The 13,391-nt window shown below is 41.7% G+C and overlaps 1 protein-coding gene across 6 annotated transcripts in view; it reads left to right on the top strand.

Moving 5' to 3' along the window:
• MORN5 (MORN repeat containing 5) overlaps window positions 1–13,391 on the top strand; it is a 178,896-nt gene that overhangs the window by 118,940 nt on the left and 46,565 nt on the right. For all 6 annotated transcript variants that reach the window (XM_085612249.1, XM_085612278.1, XM_085612287.1 and 3 more), the window contains 2 exons: window positions 8,568–8,679; window positions 9,407–9,538. In XM_085612249.1, the coding sequence (XP_085468375.1) occupies window positions 8,568–8,679; window positions 9,407–9,538 (244 nt within the window). The remainder of the gene's footprint in view (window positions 1–8,567; window positions 8,680–9,406; window positions 9,539–13,391) is intronic.

The following is a 13,391-nucleotide window of genomic DNA, read 5'->3' as shown; positions in this document are numbered from 1 at the left end:
GTACGGACATAGACGGAGTGCCATAGCACTTCGCATAGGTCGCAGCAAAGACCTTGCCCCAATTGTCACAGTCGACAATATCCGGGACCAGGTCCTTTGGCAAAGTAATAGTGAGTATCCTGTGTTTATCCACAGGAGAAGTATGCGGAAACACGGCTTCTAATTAATCAAACTTTTCAGCAAGCCAGTAAGGAAATTCATCCTTATTTTGGGGGCGCTTGCCGACAACCGCATTAACCATAACTGGACTGATGACCACCGCGTGATGGTCAGTCGTGTGGCCCGCAACCGCAGGTGCCCCCACCTGTACATTGCGAGACACTTACTGCACTAACGCCCTATGGACCGTAATCAGGGCAGTGTGTAGCACACGCAACTCCGCCACCCCCACAGTCATGTAGCGGGGATGGGGCGTATAACCGGCCAGCACCGGCCATGTGGCCCCTGCAATAGACAACGGGCCCATTCTCGCCGGTACTACCGCATGGGGAAGGGTGCCATTAAACCAAATGGTATGCTGCCAGGCAGTGAGAGGAATTTCAAGTGTCCGATAAGGGGCATAGGCTGCAGGCATAGCTGTGGCAGTATATTCGTGGAACAAATTATCGTTCGCATCCACTGCATCGAACGTCACCCAAGAGTAAAACAACTCATATGGGAACGCCGCATCAGCCCCTACCACAAAAATAACAGCCGACCCATCATCAGGAACCCCATAGACCCGTAAATGTGCGGTCAGGGGAACCCGACTATGCGCGGCAACGGTGACCGCCATCGGGACACACAGAAGAACAACAACAAGCTCTACAGTAGCACTGGGGTTCAAAAAAGAAAACCTTTTTAATTATCAAGCTTGAAAGAACCTTTAGTCGAAACCTAGGTAGGTTAAGCCGTCTCTCCCGTTGTCCGGAAACCAGAGTGAGGGCGTTGTGGACTAATAAAAGCACTACTAAGGCGTTTCAGATCAAAAGACCAAACGTTAGGTGCGCCATGTTGCAGGGATTCTGCTTATGCACAGAACTATGTGCATGAAACCAGGACCTCAGAGAATTGTGGTGTACCAGAAACTCCCCTCAGAACCAAGAACTCCTATCCGACTAGCTTAGTGTCCCATTCGTTATCCAAGATTTAGCTCGGCGGTCCCAATGTATAGACAACCCAGAACAAGCGACTTAGATACTCTCAGGAGTGGTGAGAATCCGAAATACCCGTTGGTAGCTATATATCAGTCCACAACAGAATAACAAAGACACAGTAAATTATTTTATAAACCTCGCGTCCTAAGATGCAGTACTTTGGCTAACACAAGCAGACAAATGGTTAAGATCAGAACCATCAGCATTGTTACAATACCATAGAAAATGAAAGGAGCAATTATAATAATAATGACAGTGGAAAGCGACCACCCTCCTTTCTCTAGCAACTAATAGGTTATTATTAGACTAATAGAAGGTCTCTTAGGCTTGCAAGGGGGACCCCATACCTTATAGATCACCTTAGTGGAATCACATCACAGGATCAGCTAGGCTCTCTCCTGCAACAGCTCTTCGTTTCGAATGTAACAGAAAACATGCTGCTCTGCAATATTAAAGGACTCGTCTTTCAGGTATTGGCAGCTGTATGTATGTTATGGCTAAGAAGTGGTACGATCAACCTGAACACAACAACCTGCACCGTCTAGTGACCCAGACTCGTTCTTTACACGGTGTACAGACCAAGGTCACTGCTCACTGTTAAGGATGTTAAACAACATACGGTTCTAATGTGAAGCAAAGTCGAGTCAGCAGTTCTCGAATGAATAACATGTAACAACAGTGTCGCGTGCAAAAGCAGCAAAAGCGGCAAGCTGGCTTTCTAACAGCCGACGAGGGAATTCTAACTTAGCGTTGTACATAGGGAGTGGTTAGCCCATACTACAACCTGCGTTAAGATCCTTCAAGTGGTGTTGCATGTGTGGAAATGCACCATCTTTTCACTTTTTTAAGCAAAACTTTGGAGTGACAGAGCCCTTACACTGCCTCACACAGAGGAAAGAAATTATAGGGAATATTGGCAACCAGATATCCTCGGTTGGCATTTTAAGCTTTTAAACACTATATTTTCTTTAAAAATTCATAACTCTGGTTAAACTTATTGGAATTTCGTCATTTTGTTCATAAACATATAAGATATTTTTCTGGTGTGGGGTCTATTTGTCGTGTTTTCACTGTGTTAATGTGTAAGGTGTTGCACAAATACTTTGCACATTGCCAGTTAAGTGAAGCCTGCCTGCCTGCTCTGTGCCAAGCTCCAAAAAGGGAGCATTGGTTAATTTATGGTGTGTATCTCACTTACCCTGACTAGGGTTGTAGTTCCTGCTTGAACAGGGTGTATACCTCTGCCAATTAGAAACCCAATTTCTAAAAACACCAATTTCTACACTCTGTATGGAGCCCAACTCCCATATGATGTTGGGGCATACTCCATCAGGGCTACGGCAGCGTAAATGTCATTTTCCATGTATGTTTCTCTGCACGATATGTGCTGGGTGGCTAAGCACCTACTGTACACACACTCTGCCATTATTACCCACTTGAGGCTTCTTCCCAAATCAATGCAGATATTAGCCAGGAGTTTCACCTATTCTAGAACTGCCAAAAGCTGCACTTTTTTTCTTTTCTCTTTCTGAACTTCTTTGGATTCTACGCACAAACTGAGAATGAGAAAATGCAAAGACTAGAACATGGTAGTTACATAAATGAATAGTCTGTTATTCTTGGTCCTTTGGCTCTTGCCTATTGTCAGTGGCCTTTAACTGACCCCTCTTCTTTTAGTAACAAAACACACTCCAAAATGGAGCCACCTCAGAAAGTAGTAACAAAACACACTCCAAAATGGAGCCACTTAAGAAAGTAGTTTTTGGTCACGCCACTTGGTGGCATCGATATCCCCCAGTTGATAATGAGAAAGAGCTTACGATCTAAGAACCACAAATTCCCAATAGCAGGCACTTTAACCTTATTGGTGTCAATGTTTGACCTTATTCCTTATGTTGTTTTCCTGAGAGTTTTACGGTAGCAAATCTAATAAAACTCCTCCTTGGAGGTTTATTAGATTTTTAATTGTTTCCTTTGATATGAATGTTATATATGTGACCATTAGTTTTCATGGATCATCACATTTGTTTTTTACTTTCCTGACTTTTCTCTTGATAATTGACGCAATGCGTATTAACATTTAATTTTGTTGATGTTTTTCATTATGTTCAGCACTCCATTTATTTTGAATATACCTTTTCTTTAACAATAGAATAATTTCTGGCATCATTTTCATTCTGACTATAACTTTTAAACCTTTAAGCCATTTGACCTTTTTAGGTTTCGCCTAGGCAGCGCATGCGCTGTCTCGGTGAAAGATGCTGAATACAGTATAGTGGGGGGAAGCTCCGCCCACTTACTGGCCATACATTTTATTGGCTGTACTGAAAAACCCTGCATTTTCATTGGTTTTTGGTGTTTTTGTCCCGCCTCCTGACTGCTATGCCGTAATTTTTCATCTTCCGAGGCTATCAGCCCCTTTACTATTAAAACCGGTTTGGTTCCCTGTCTTTTCCCGTTCCCTCCCGCAGACTGTAACTTTTTTTTAACGCAACCACCCCCCACCCACGCAACCACCCCCCACCCCCTCCTGTTCGTGTTTTCTTTCATACCGGCACTTCCATTTAAAATGCAATAGGACTCGGGTAAATCCGAGTCATATTGCATTTTCAGTGCTTGTTTGTCCCTTGATTGGTTGGTGCCGTTGCACTATATTTTGCCTGGCCTGTCCTAATGACATGCGCAATACAAACGCTTCCTTATATTCTACTCATGCGCCAAAACTCAACACGTTCGTGGATTCCCTGGCTCTCACAGAAGCTGCAGCTCTACCTGTCGGTAACAGTCTTTAGTTTTAATTTTTTAATTATCGGTCTGCCAATTGCACTGTTGGCGATGCGGTGCTACATAATTTGTTTTTACAATGCAGCCCCTCTCCCCAGGACGACGCACTTAAAGTTTCAGCCGCTTTTATTGTGTTTTTAAAATTAACATGGGGACGCTTCACATGCTGCCATGGGCGTAACTTTCATCTTCCAGGCCCCACGTTAGGATCCATGTCCTTCCCTGAGTATGTCATAGCTGGCTATGCACGTTCTGTGCAACCGGCTATATGGTCACATCTATAATCACTGCGTTTCTTAGGCGCGTGTCCTTATGCCGCCCGACAAGCCTCTATTCACATGACCCTATAGCCTCGTAATAGAGCGGCGCAGCCCACCCCATTACCCAAATCCCTGTAACTACATACAGAGCCCACGTACTGTCCCAGATTATTTACTTATCCACAGTCTTTGCCTTCCAATGTCCCCTCCCCAATACTCTGTGTGGCTATATAGTCCGACCCCATCCTCAAGGCGGGTGCAGTCTCTGTCCCAACTCCGGTAAACCCTGGTGCGCACACTGCCTAGTAACACCCTATGTTTTCTACTTTATATGTACACCCCCCCCCCATTTATTGTAATTTCTGCAGATTTTATGCACGCCCAAAGTGTATGTTCTGCGAAAGATAAGTGCATAACCAGTCTGTGCCTCCACAGGCTGCGTGTGCACATACATCCACATGTAATTGCCATCTGCGGGCTACGTGAACACATCTGCAGTTCATGTCCTCCGATAGGTTGTGTTCACAACGCCAGTCTCTGCACCTGTAAACTGTGTGCACACCCATAGCGCACAATCTCCTATTGCTGTGTACATATGCACCGTCCCTGTTCCCTATGCACTAACCTATTTATGCTGGACCAGCACGTAATTCTCCAGGCTCAGGCAGAATAGGTTACACTTGCACAGCCTATCACCTTCCAGGTCTAGTGTACACATCCACAGTTGTGCTCCCCCAAGCACAAATGACTTGCTCTACCCGTACATCCACAGCTATTATCCTTCTCGGGCTTTATCCGCAGACCATGCCCTCCCCATACTAGATAAACAGCCATCTTGCCCATGCACACACCTAGACTCACTTTTTGTGTGTGCATATCCGGAGTCCATGCTGTTTTCCCTTTTTTTGCTGTTGCCATCCAACAAACATCATGGGGCAGGACAGAAGATCATTAATCATGTACCGGTTGCCATTCACTTCATACGCAGAGGTTGGCAGAATTCACAGCTGGTAAAACATGCATAGTTATGACCTGCAGAGACGAGTGTGTGAGCGGCTCGTGTGCTTAGCATAGATGTGGGTGGCATCTCTCCTCATACGATATCTGAACAATTTTAGCAGAGGTGGTTACATCTGTCCTAATGACATGCACATGTTGTACCATATTTTGCCTTATTAGTGTATGATTTATTACCTACACACACTTGTGCTAAAATGCTGCTTATAACAGAAGGAAACATGACACCCAGTTGAGGTAATAAATCTGAGCTGCAGGGCCATGCAATTGAGAGAACGGAATATCACAGTGTGCAGTGTAAGGGGAAGTACTGCAGGTGTATGTATATACTCTTTAACACATTTTACGTGCCAGTCGCCTTAAAGTCAACAGTCTCTGCATAACAAACTGCTCCCCACTACATATGTCAATGTACAATCCGCATGCAAAAGCAAGGGCCAACGGCAGAGTCATCTAATATGTTATGCCATATGCGCATTATCATACAAACTGTGCTGAAGTGTACTGCCAAGACCCAGTGATAAAATAATCCGCAAAGAAGGCCAGATGTTGCTAGTAAACGCTATACTAATGCAATTTACAACAAATACTGGCAGTGCTCGTTCCCACTTTAAACAACCAGGTGCTCACATCAACATAATCTTACTCCCATAAGACACGCTCTTACACTGCTAGCATGAATATGGGACACGGGCAGTTCTATCCCTACTGTCTAGTGGTGCTTACTATCTGATTTATACACAGCCCTATGCTGGCTGTCCTTGACATGTGCGTCACAGCAGTCCTCAGCCAGGGCCTCTCTCCTCTGCACGCCAATGGCAATTTGTACTCCGGGCACTATTTTCTCAAATACCTTTCTCCTGCCTGCTGTTCCACGTCGGGCATGCTCTCTCCTAATGCTTTTTTTAAACATCTTCATAGCACGGGTGCTGAATGCATTTGCAATACAATAGGTCTTACATTTACGAGAGTTTTATCTATTGCCATTGCAAATGACAATGCCTTTTATTTATCTTTTTTTTAAAATACTCATAAATAAAAGGCATTGTCATTTACAATGCCAATAGCTCAAACGCTTGTAAATGCGAAACCGATTGCATTGCAAATGCTTGTTTGTCTTATTGCTGTTACTAGATGTTATTTGTTTTATTCAAAACAGCGATGGCCTTTAAAGTTATTTGCTTCTTACTGTACTGTTTGAATTTGGCATATTACACTTGCCATCTACACACAATTTCTGCTGTGTTTCACAGACGAAGCTTCAAAAGGTTGCTCTGTTTGCAACCTATTAACTTCTGTGCACTGGACGGTTTGCCATAACCCAGTAGGACAGCTTTTCACATCATGTGTGTATATATTTATTTTTGTATGCATGTAGTATCTGTATAGCGTGAACGTAGCTAAAAGGCAATGGGGTGCTGTACAGGGGGAAAGGCAATTATACAGTCAACAAGTTACAGGAGAGGTAGATGGGTTCTGGCAGAAAAAGTGTACTCTTACTGCATTGTGATGGTGTGTTCTTTAAAGAGGTGCATCTTCAATTCTTTCTTAAAGTGGAGGTGCATTGGGGTGGTGTTGATTGATATGGGAATGTTGTTTCAAATTCTGGGTGCATAGTTGGAAAAGGCTGCTGGCTTGTGTTTTTTTTTTTCTTTTTTACACTTCTTGCTCTGCAGTCTGATGGTGTTCAGGCTGTGAGTGTACTGAGAGCCACCAGAGGTGGTGAGTTTATCGGCAAGTTAAGCATGGGTTCAGGTCATGATGGCTTTGTAAATGATGCAGATGGTATTGAAGGCAGGGGGAGCCAGGCTAGATGAAACGTGCTACAGTGTGTAGCCTGCCCTCTACAGGATCCATTGTGGAGTTGTGGAGGCTTGGGAACAGTGCTTGAATAGCGGTAAAGAAATCTCTTTCTCAAATAAACGATTTAACCAGGCTGTCTTGTGTTTTTGGGCAATGTGTTTCTTGAAGGTGAGATTTGTGTCCACATTGAATCCAAGAGACTTACCATTTGGTGAAAGTTGGGGTTCAAAACCATCAGGGTTCGTGTCAGTGAGCCAGGTTTGCACTGTTTCTTGTTCTTGGTCAGGGGTCTCCAAACTACAGCCTGTGGGCCACATCCGGTGCTCAACAAGATTTTATCCGAACCTCAGCAACTTTAGTGTTAATAGCCTAAAATGTCATTTCTCTGTTTTCCAAGGCCTTATATTCCGATGATTCTTATCTACAGTTAAGTTATTGATTATTTTGTCAGAGCATTTGCTAATATTTGACCTTTTTACTCCTTATATGTAATTTCTCAGTTTAAGCATGGCATTGTTTCTTTGTAGTTGTCACATTTCTCTTTTGTTCTGAATCATATCATGCTAATTACATAAAAGATCCTAGTAAACCTTATTAATTCATATAAATTGTACTCATTCATTTACAAAAGTGATTTTTTTCAGCCCACGAATATTTGTAAAATATACAATGTGGCTCAAAGGTGTTCACAAAATGCTTAGTGGTAGTAGCTGCAAAATTATGAAGAGGAACCATACATGTCTTTCTTTATGTAGACAATTGCCTAATCATAAGTCCAACCAAAGCCAAATGTCTAACACAGCACAATCGACCTTCTACACCAATTGGGCTTCACAATAAATGCGACAAAGTCGTATCGCCAACCTCTCCAGGTTGAACCATACCTGGGTGCGATACTCGATTCAGCCTCAGGGAGAGCTTACCCCATTGCACAAAGGATTCTCAATCTCCAGAACCAAGTGGATTATTTTCAGCCACAATATCACCTACCAGCCAACACAGTGATGCGCCTTCTAGGAACGATGACATAATTCATAACAAGAGTGCCGCAAGCAAGACTACACATGAGACCTCTCCAAGATTGCTTCGTATTGCAATGGTCGCAAGAGGGGGGCAACATGGAGGATCTAGTGGTGGTTTCACCCAAGTTCCACCAGGAACTGCATTGGTGGAACACCTCAAACATATTGAAGGGAAGAGCCTTGATATGATCTTGTAATCAAGCCTATACTGCTTTTTCGATGATCCACAGAAGGGTAGATAAGTGATGGGTTAGTAGTTGGCGATGTCTTCAGGGTCTGGTTAAAATATAAATTTGTGATCCATAGAATATTAAATTACTTCCATAATCAAAATCTCTGGTTTACAGCATCTCCTGCCATAATTCTGGAATGTTAGCTATGCTAGATTTAATATATGCTCATTGATTAATTATAATTACACATTTCAAATGGACCTGCTGACTAAGGACAGATTTCTATTGGTTATTGAAATATTGGATGTATTATTGATAATTCAATGTAAAATAAATCCTTGATTTATTTGTTTACTTTAAATTGCTTTTCAGGGAACATATACCTTCACAGATGGTCTTGAATACAAAGAGAAGAAATGGCTTTACTGCGATGGATATGACAGAAGATTTTATACTGAAATATGCAATGGATTGAAACCTGCAGGTACATGAACTTCTTACTAAAATTGATTGAAAAAAAATGGGTATGTAAACTTGAGTGCATTCTGGACACAGTCAAAACCAAAATAAGAAGATTTTTATTTTGGTGGTTAAAGTTTTCAAACTTTGTTTACTGCTGCTTTGTGAATAGTTTCAAATTAGGTGTTCAAAGCTCAAAAAGGCAGTAAAACCTATTCCCTAACAAAGAAAGATTTAGCAAGAAAATGTTTTGCTTTCAAAATTCTTTTGCAAAATGTGTTTGTTGCTGGACCCTTTGCCAGGAGACAAAGAAGTTTAAAGCCAACAAAATTCGCAAAGTTCCAAAGCCGTATTTTTTAGATAATAGCGGGAGAGCAATGCATTATTACATCCCGTTCACTGTGGTGCCAGAAACATCTTTTACATGTTTGCGCATATTAAATAAAAAATGTAATCTGTTATAAAGCATTAAATATTTTTACATCATTATACTGCTAAAAGAAAATGGGCATAAAATGTTCACCTAGAACTGTGTCTAACAGCTAATCTTTATAGGGGTGATTCTAATGTCAAATTAATGGGATATTTTTGGTAAATCAGTATTTATTATCATACAATTTGATTTTAGTATTTTTCACGTTCATCTCTTTTATAACTGATATATTGAAATGCCAGCTCAATATAAAATACAAATAAATCAAACTTATTTTAATGTAACAGAGCTATTATCCTTTAAAATGTTTCTTTTTCAGGTCGTTCCCAGCTTACAGATTTGGATCCTCCAAGAGAAATTCCAAAAGGGTGCTATGATTGCGGGGATGGATTTTATGACCCAGTGACTCGTGTAGTCAATGACTACACAAATCAATTCTTAAGAAATGCAGGTTTGTCTTGATTTGCTTTTCCATCAACAACAATTAATATTTCTAAATACAATTGTGTACTTTAATGTAATGATTACATTTACTATCAATGCAGTTTGTTAGTAATATTCAAAAATGTATGTTTGTTTGGATACAAATGCGTCAGAATTGTCTTTTTAAAACAAAAAAATCTGTGGTTACATTGCACTCAGTTAAAATCAGTGACAACTTCAACAAGCATTGAAAATGCAATAGGTCTCGCCTTTGATTAAGTTAAAGCCATTTGCTTTGCTAATGGTATTGTATAGCAAAGCAAATGGCTTTAACTTAATGAAAGGCGAGACCTATTGCATTTTTAATGCTTGTTGCTACTTGCATGTATATAGAACACCATCTGTCACTGGTATGTCATTACAGAGCATTTAATCGCTGGCCTCCCACTTTACATCTCCAAAATATTATTGCACTGCTTGCCCACAAAATGGAAAATGTCCACAGCAGTTTTCCAAATTCGAGGTACTTTGGCTGATGAACTCTTGGAGAACGGTTGAGTCGTTTTTTTAAATAAATTACATTAATATGTTGTATTTTCTCCTTCAGTCAAAGAAAAGCAAACACCAAAAAGCTGTAACGTTATGCAAAACCTGCTAGTCGCCTCCTTTGAAAACAGACTTCAGCTTCAGAGCACAGCCGGCTCTGTGCAAACACCTCCCGCTTAGGAGTGCACAAAGGGCCTAGTTCACAGCTACTCCGTCAACGTTCACTTCCGTTTCCAGTTCCATGCTGGTACCATGGGCCTAAAATGGATCCCTCTGACCCACCCCTTCTCTTACCCTTCTCTGAAAAGGCACATATGTCATGAAAGCATCCTATTTCATGTATATGTTAAGACCCCTTCTTAATGATGGGGAACGTGCAATACACCCTTCACTGCAGCTCCTACTAGGTACAGGAAGATTTCAGTTACGTCAAACCAGGCGCGAGAATTTGTTTATTTACTCCTTTGTGAGGTTATGCGAACCAGATACGGAATATCCAGAAATAAGATTCAACACTTTTTAAAAGACATCTTGGTACATTAACTCAATGCAAAATACAAGTATTGGAAAAATACAAAGCGAAACCCCCTCTGTGCCCGAGTCAGTCTGGTCACAACCAACAACAGTGTAAATAAATAGTAAATAGACATATTGTAATACAGAGTCAAGCTACAGCAGAACAAACTGAACTATTCAAACTTGAAGGGCATTAAATATCCCCTTCACAGATTAGAAGGATCGCTCAGTGGGTTAATGACTGCATGCTGGCTGCAGGTCACAGGTTAGAATCCCTGCGAGTTTTTTTTTTAGGTCTGGCATAGAAATAGATTGTTACGCTCTTCTCTCCTGACACACAAATACACACACAGATTTCAGTTCTCCCTCTTCATCCACGGGACTATTCAGGTGTCATTTACGTTTTGACTCAGCCCACCAAAGCATAGCTCATGGACAAATGGGTCTGCCCACTTCAGCCCTTGGCTCCCTTCACTGTTGAGTGGCGCATTCTGCGTGTGCACGTGTACACATCTGCAGTATTTTACTTGTAGTGATCTCCCTAAAATGTAGTTGCGTTTATTGCTAAAATTGGTGGACCAATCTTTGCTTTCATTCATGTTTTTATTTCATGGTTATTTTAATTTATTTTCAGTGATAGGTCCATGTTTACTTTTTTTTCGCTTACAAAAATATACAGGTCGCCTTGAGATGGCGTCATTTTTACGTATTATTATTTTTAAACTTCTATCACCTAATGTACATCCCAGCAACAACAAAAAGTTCACAATTATGAACCAAATGTATACATTTGCCAAGGCTAGACCCAATGGCTTTGCCAATACAGTTTTTATTAACATTTCAAGACACGGACATGGAGTAAAGTCCAACAGCAGAGTTTACACCTAAAAGAATCCGCATAAATACTCCAACTTCCACAAAAGCCTGTGGCGACGTACTATTATTAGGGGGTTTACAAGTTTGTGTTTATTGAATGAGACAGAACAACATCCCAACCAATGGAACCAAAGCCAGATTTGCCAGTCAGTGTAAAATGTAAGTCTAGCCTGTCTGCTTCAATAGAGACCATCCCTCCGTGAATTTAATCTGGTAATATTGTCGACAAAATTACTGTAAAACCTGGAGATTTTAATAAATGATACATACACAGCATCGTGGAACAGACTGCTGAAAGTTAGCCGTGCACATTGTATAGCTGCAGCTCGATGGTGGCCCTAACTAAATGCAGAAACACATGGGGAAATGGCCACTGCCCAGGTCCATCGTTTGAGGTGACCTGCACTGTCGCCGCTGCCCCCATAGTGTGGTGGCATGAGAGAACTGTGCAGTGTGCTGAGCCGTGCAACCACCCGTAGCTGCCAACTCGCCAAGTGCCAGCAGGAAGCACGCGCTCCAGGCCCGACGAGAAGTGTTTGATTCACGGGGCCAGAGGATTCTCTTGAGCCACTTCACACCCAATCAATACACAAGCTGTCCATGTCCAATTAAGGCAGTAACAGCTGCACGCGCTACAATGCACCCGTTTACACAGCTCACCTTTTCTTTTCAAAACATTTTCTGAATTTTATAAGTGCTGGTCTAGGGGATGGACTGTGGAAATAGCGGCAGAAGCTTGCTTCTGAAAATCTCTAAAAACGTGACTTCTTGGGCCAGACATACATGGGTTGACATTATAATAATATGTAAACAGCACAAGCCGCACAGAGTAGACCACCAGAGGAAAAAACCCCAAATTGCATATTTTCATTAATATAAAAATGATAAAGCACCCTGATTTGTTAATTTATTCAGAGTCCACAACCGAAGCACTAATGCTTATACTTGTTTTTTTCTGAACGTTCTTTATGAGGTTAGCGGGATCTCGCCTATTAAAATATTTTTTAAACTCTTCGACCATTAGACTAGTTCAAAATCGGCAGGTGGTTCGGACATACCTCTCAACTCGCTTGGTTTAAATATGGCCACGCTCATGTATCCAAATGTATTATTGTTAATTTTTGAGTGCTTTTATTTATTTAATCTCAGCCGAGGTGGTCCTCGTGCCAATGGTGTCACACTCAAAAGTCATCACCTTTCTGCCGTTAAATCTCTTGGGTAGTTTTAAAGATGACAATGTTTGGCAAGTGAATGTACTGAAATTCGACAGTTCCTGTACATAAAAAAACAAATGCGAGTCACTCAGTGTTCAAGACACAGTTCGGCGCTACATTCACAGAACAAGTTGTTCCATCATTCTTGTTTTAAGTGTTTTTTTGTTTTTTTTCATTAGTCGAGGTACCCCGTGTCCCACCTTTGCACTGTTAAACGTCAGCCGCTGCATTGCTTGCAAAGTCATCAATAATTATATTAGCACAAACTGGCAGATGGCACACATGCCAACTAGTCCTATTTAAAGACAGTGCTCCCTCTATTTTCCGCCACTTTTATATTTCCCTTTGTTTACTTTCTTTTAACAGATGGACACATGACAAATACACTTTTCTTCCAGACTAACTCGCGGGTGCCCCAAACGTAAACGCAATGCTTTTTTTCAAGCATCAGACGACGTGAAAACACATAACAAGACAATGGGTGCGTCAGCCCACGACCCTATTAATTGGGAGCAGAGCAACAGGAAAAACAAGTAAAACAAGCGCGGTACCGCAAAGGCAGCCGCGTGTTTATTTTCGGATCGCGCTTTCCCTTTAAGTGAAAGCGCGATGGATGCGAAAGTAAACACGCGGCTGATTTTTCCAAAGCCGAATGAGAAGAAAAAAGTGCGTAAGGACTAATGATGGAGAGAGTGTCACGCCGTCAGTAAACAAACCAGTCCCGGTGGG

This window comes from Triturus cristatus, chromosome 1_2 (genome assembly GCF_964204655.1).
Source record: "Triturus cristatus chromosome 1_2, aTriCri1.1, whole genome shotgun sequence".
In the NCBI taxonomy this organism is placed as follows: domain Eukaryota; kingdom Metazoa; phylum Chordata; class Amphibia; order Caudata; family Salamandridae; genus Triturus; species Triturus cristatus.
The sequence above is the reverse complement of the archived record's forward strand: the minus strand, read 5'-3'. Positions and strand labels throughout refer to the sequence as shown.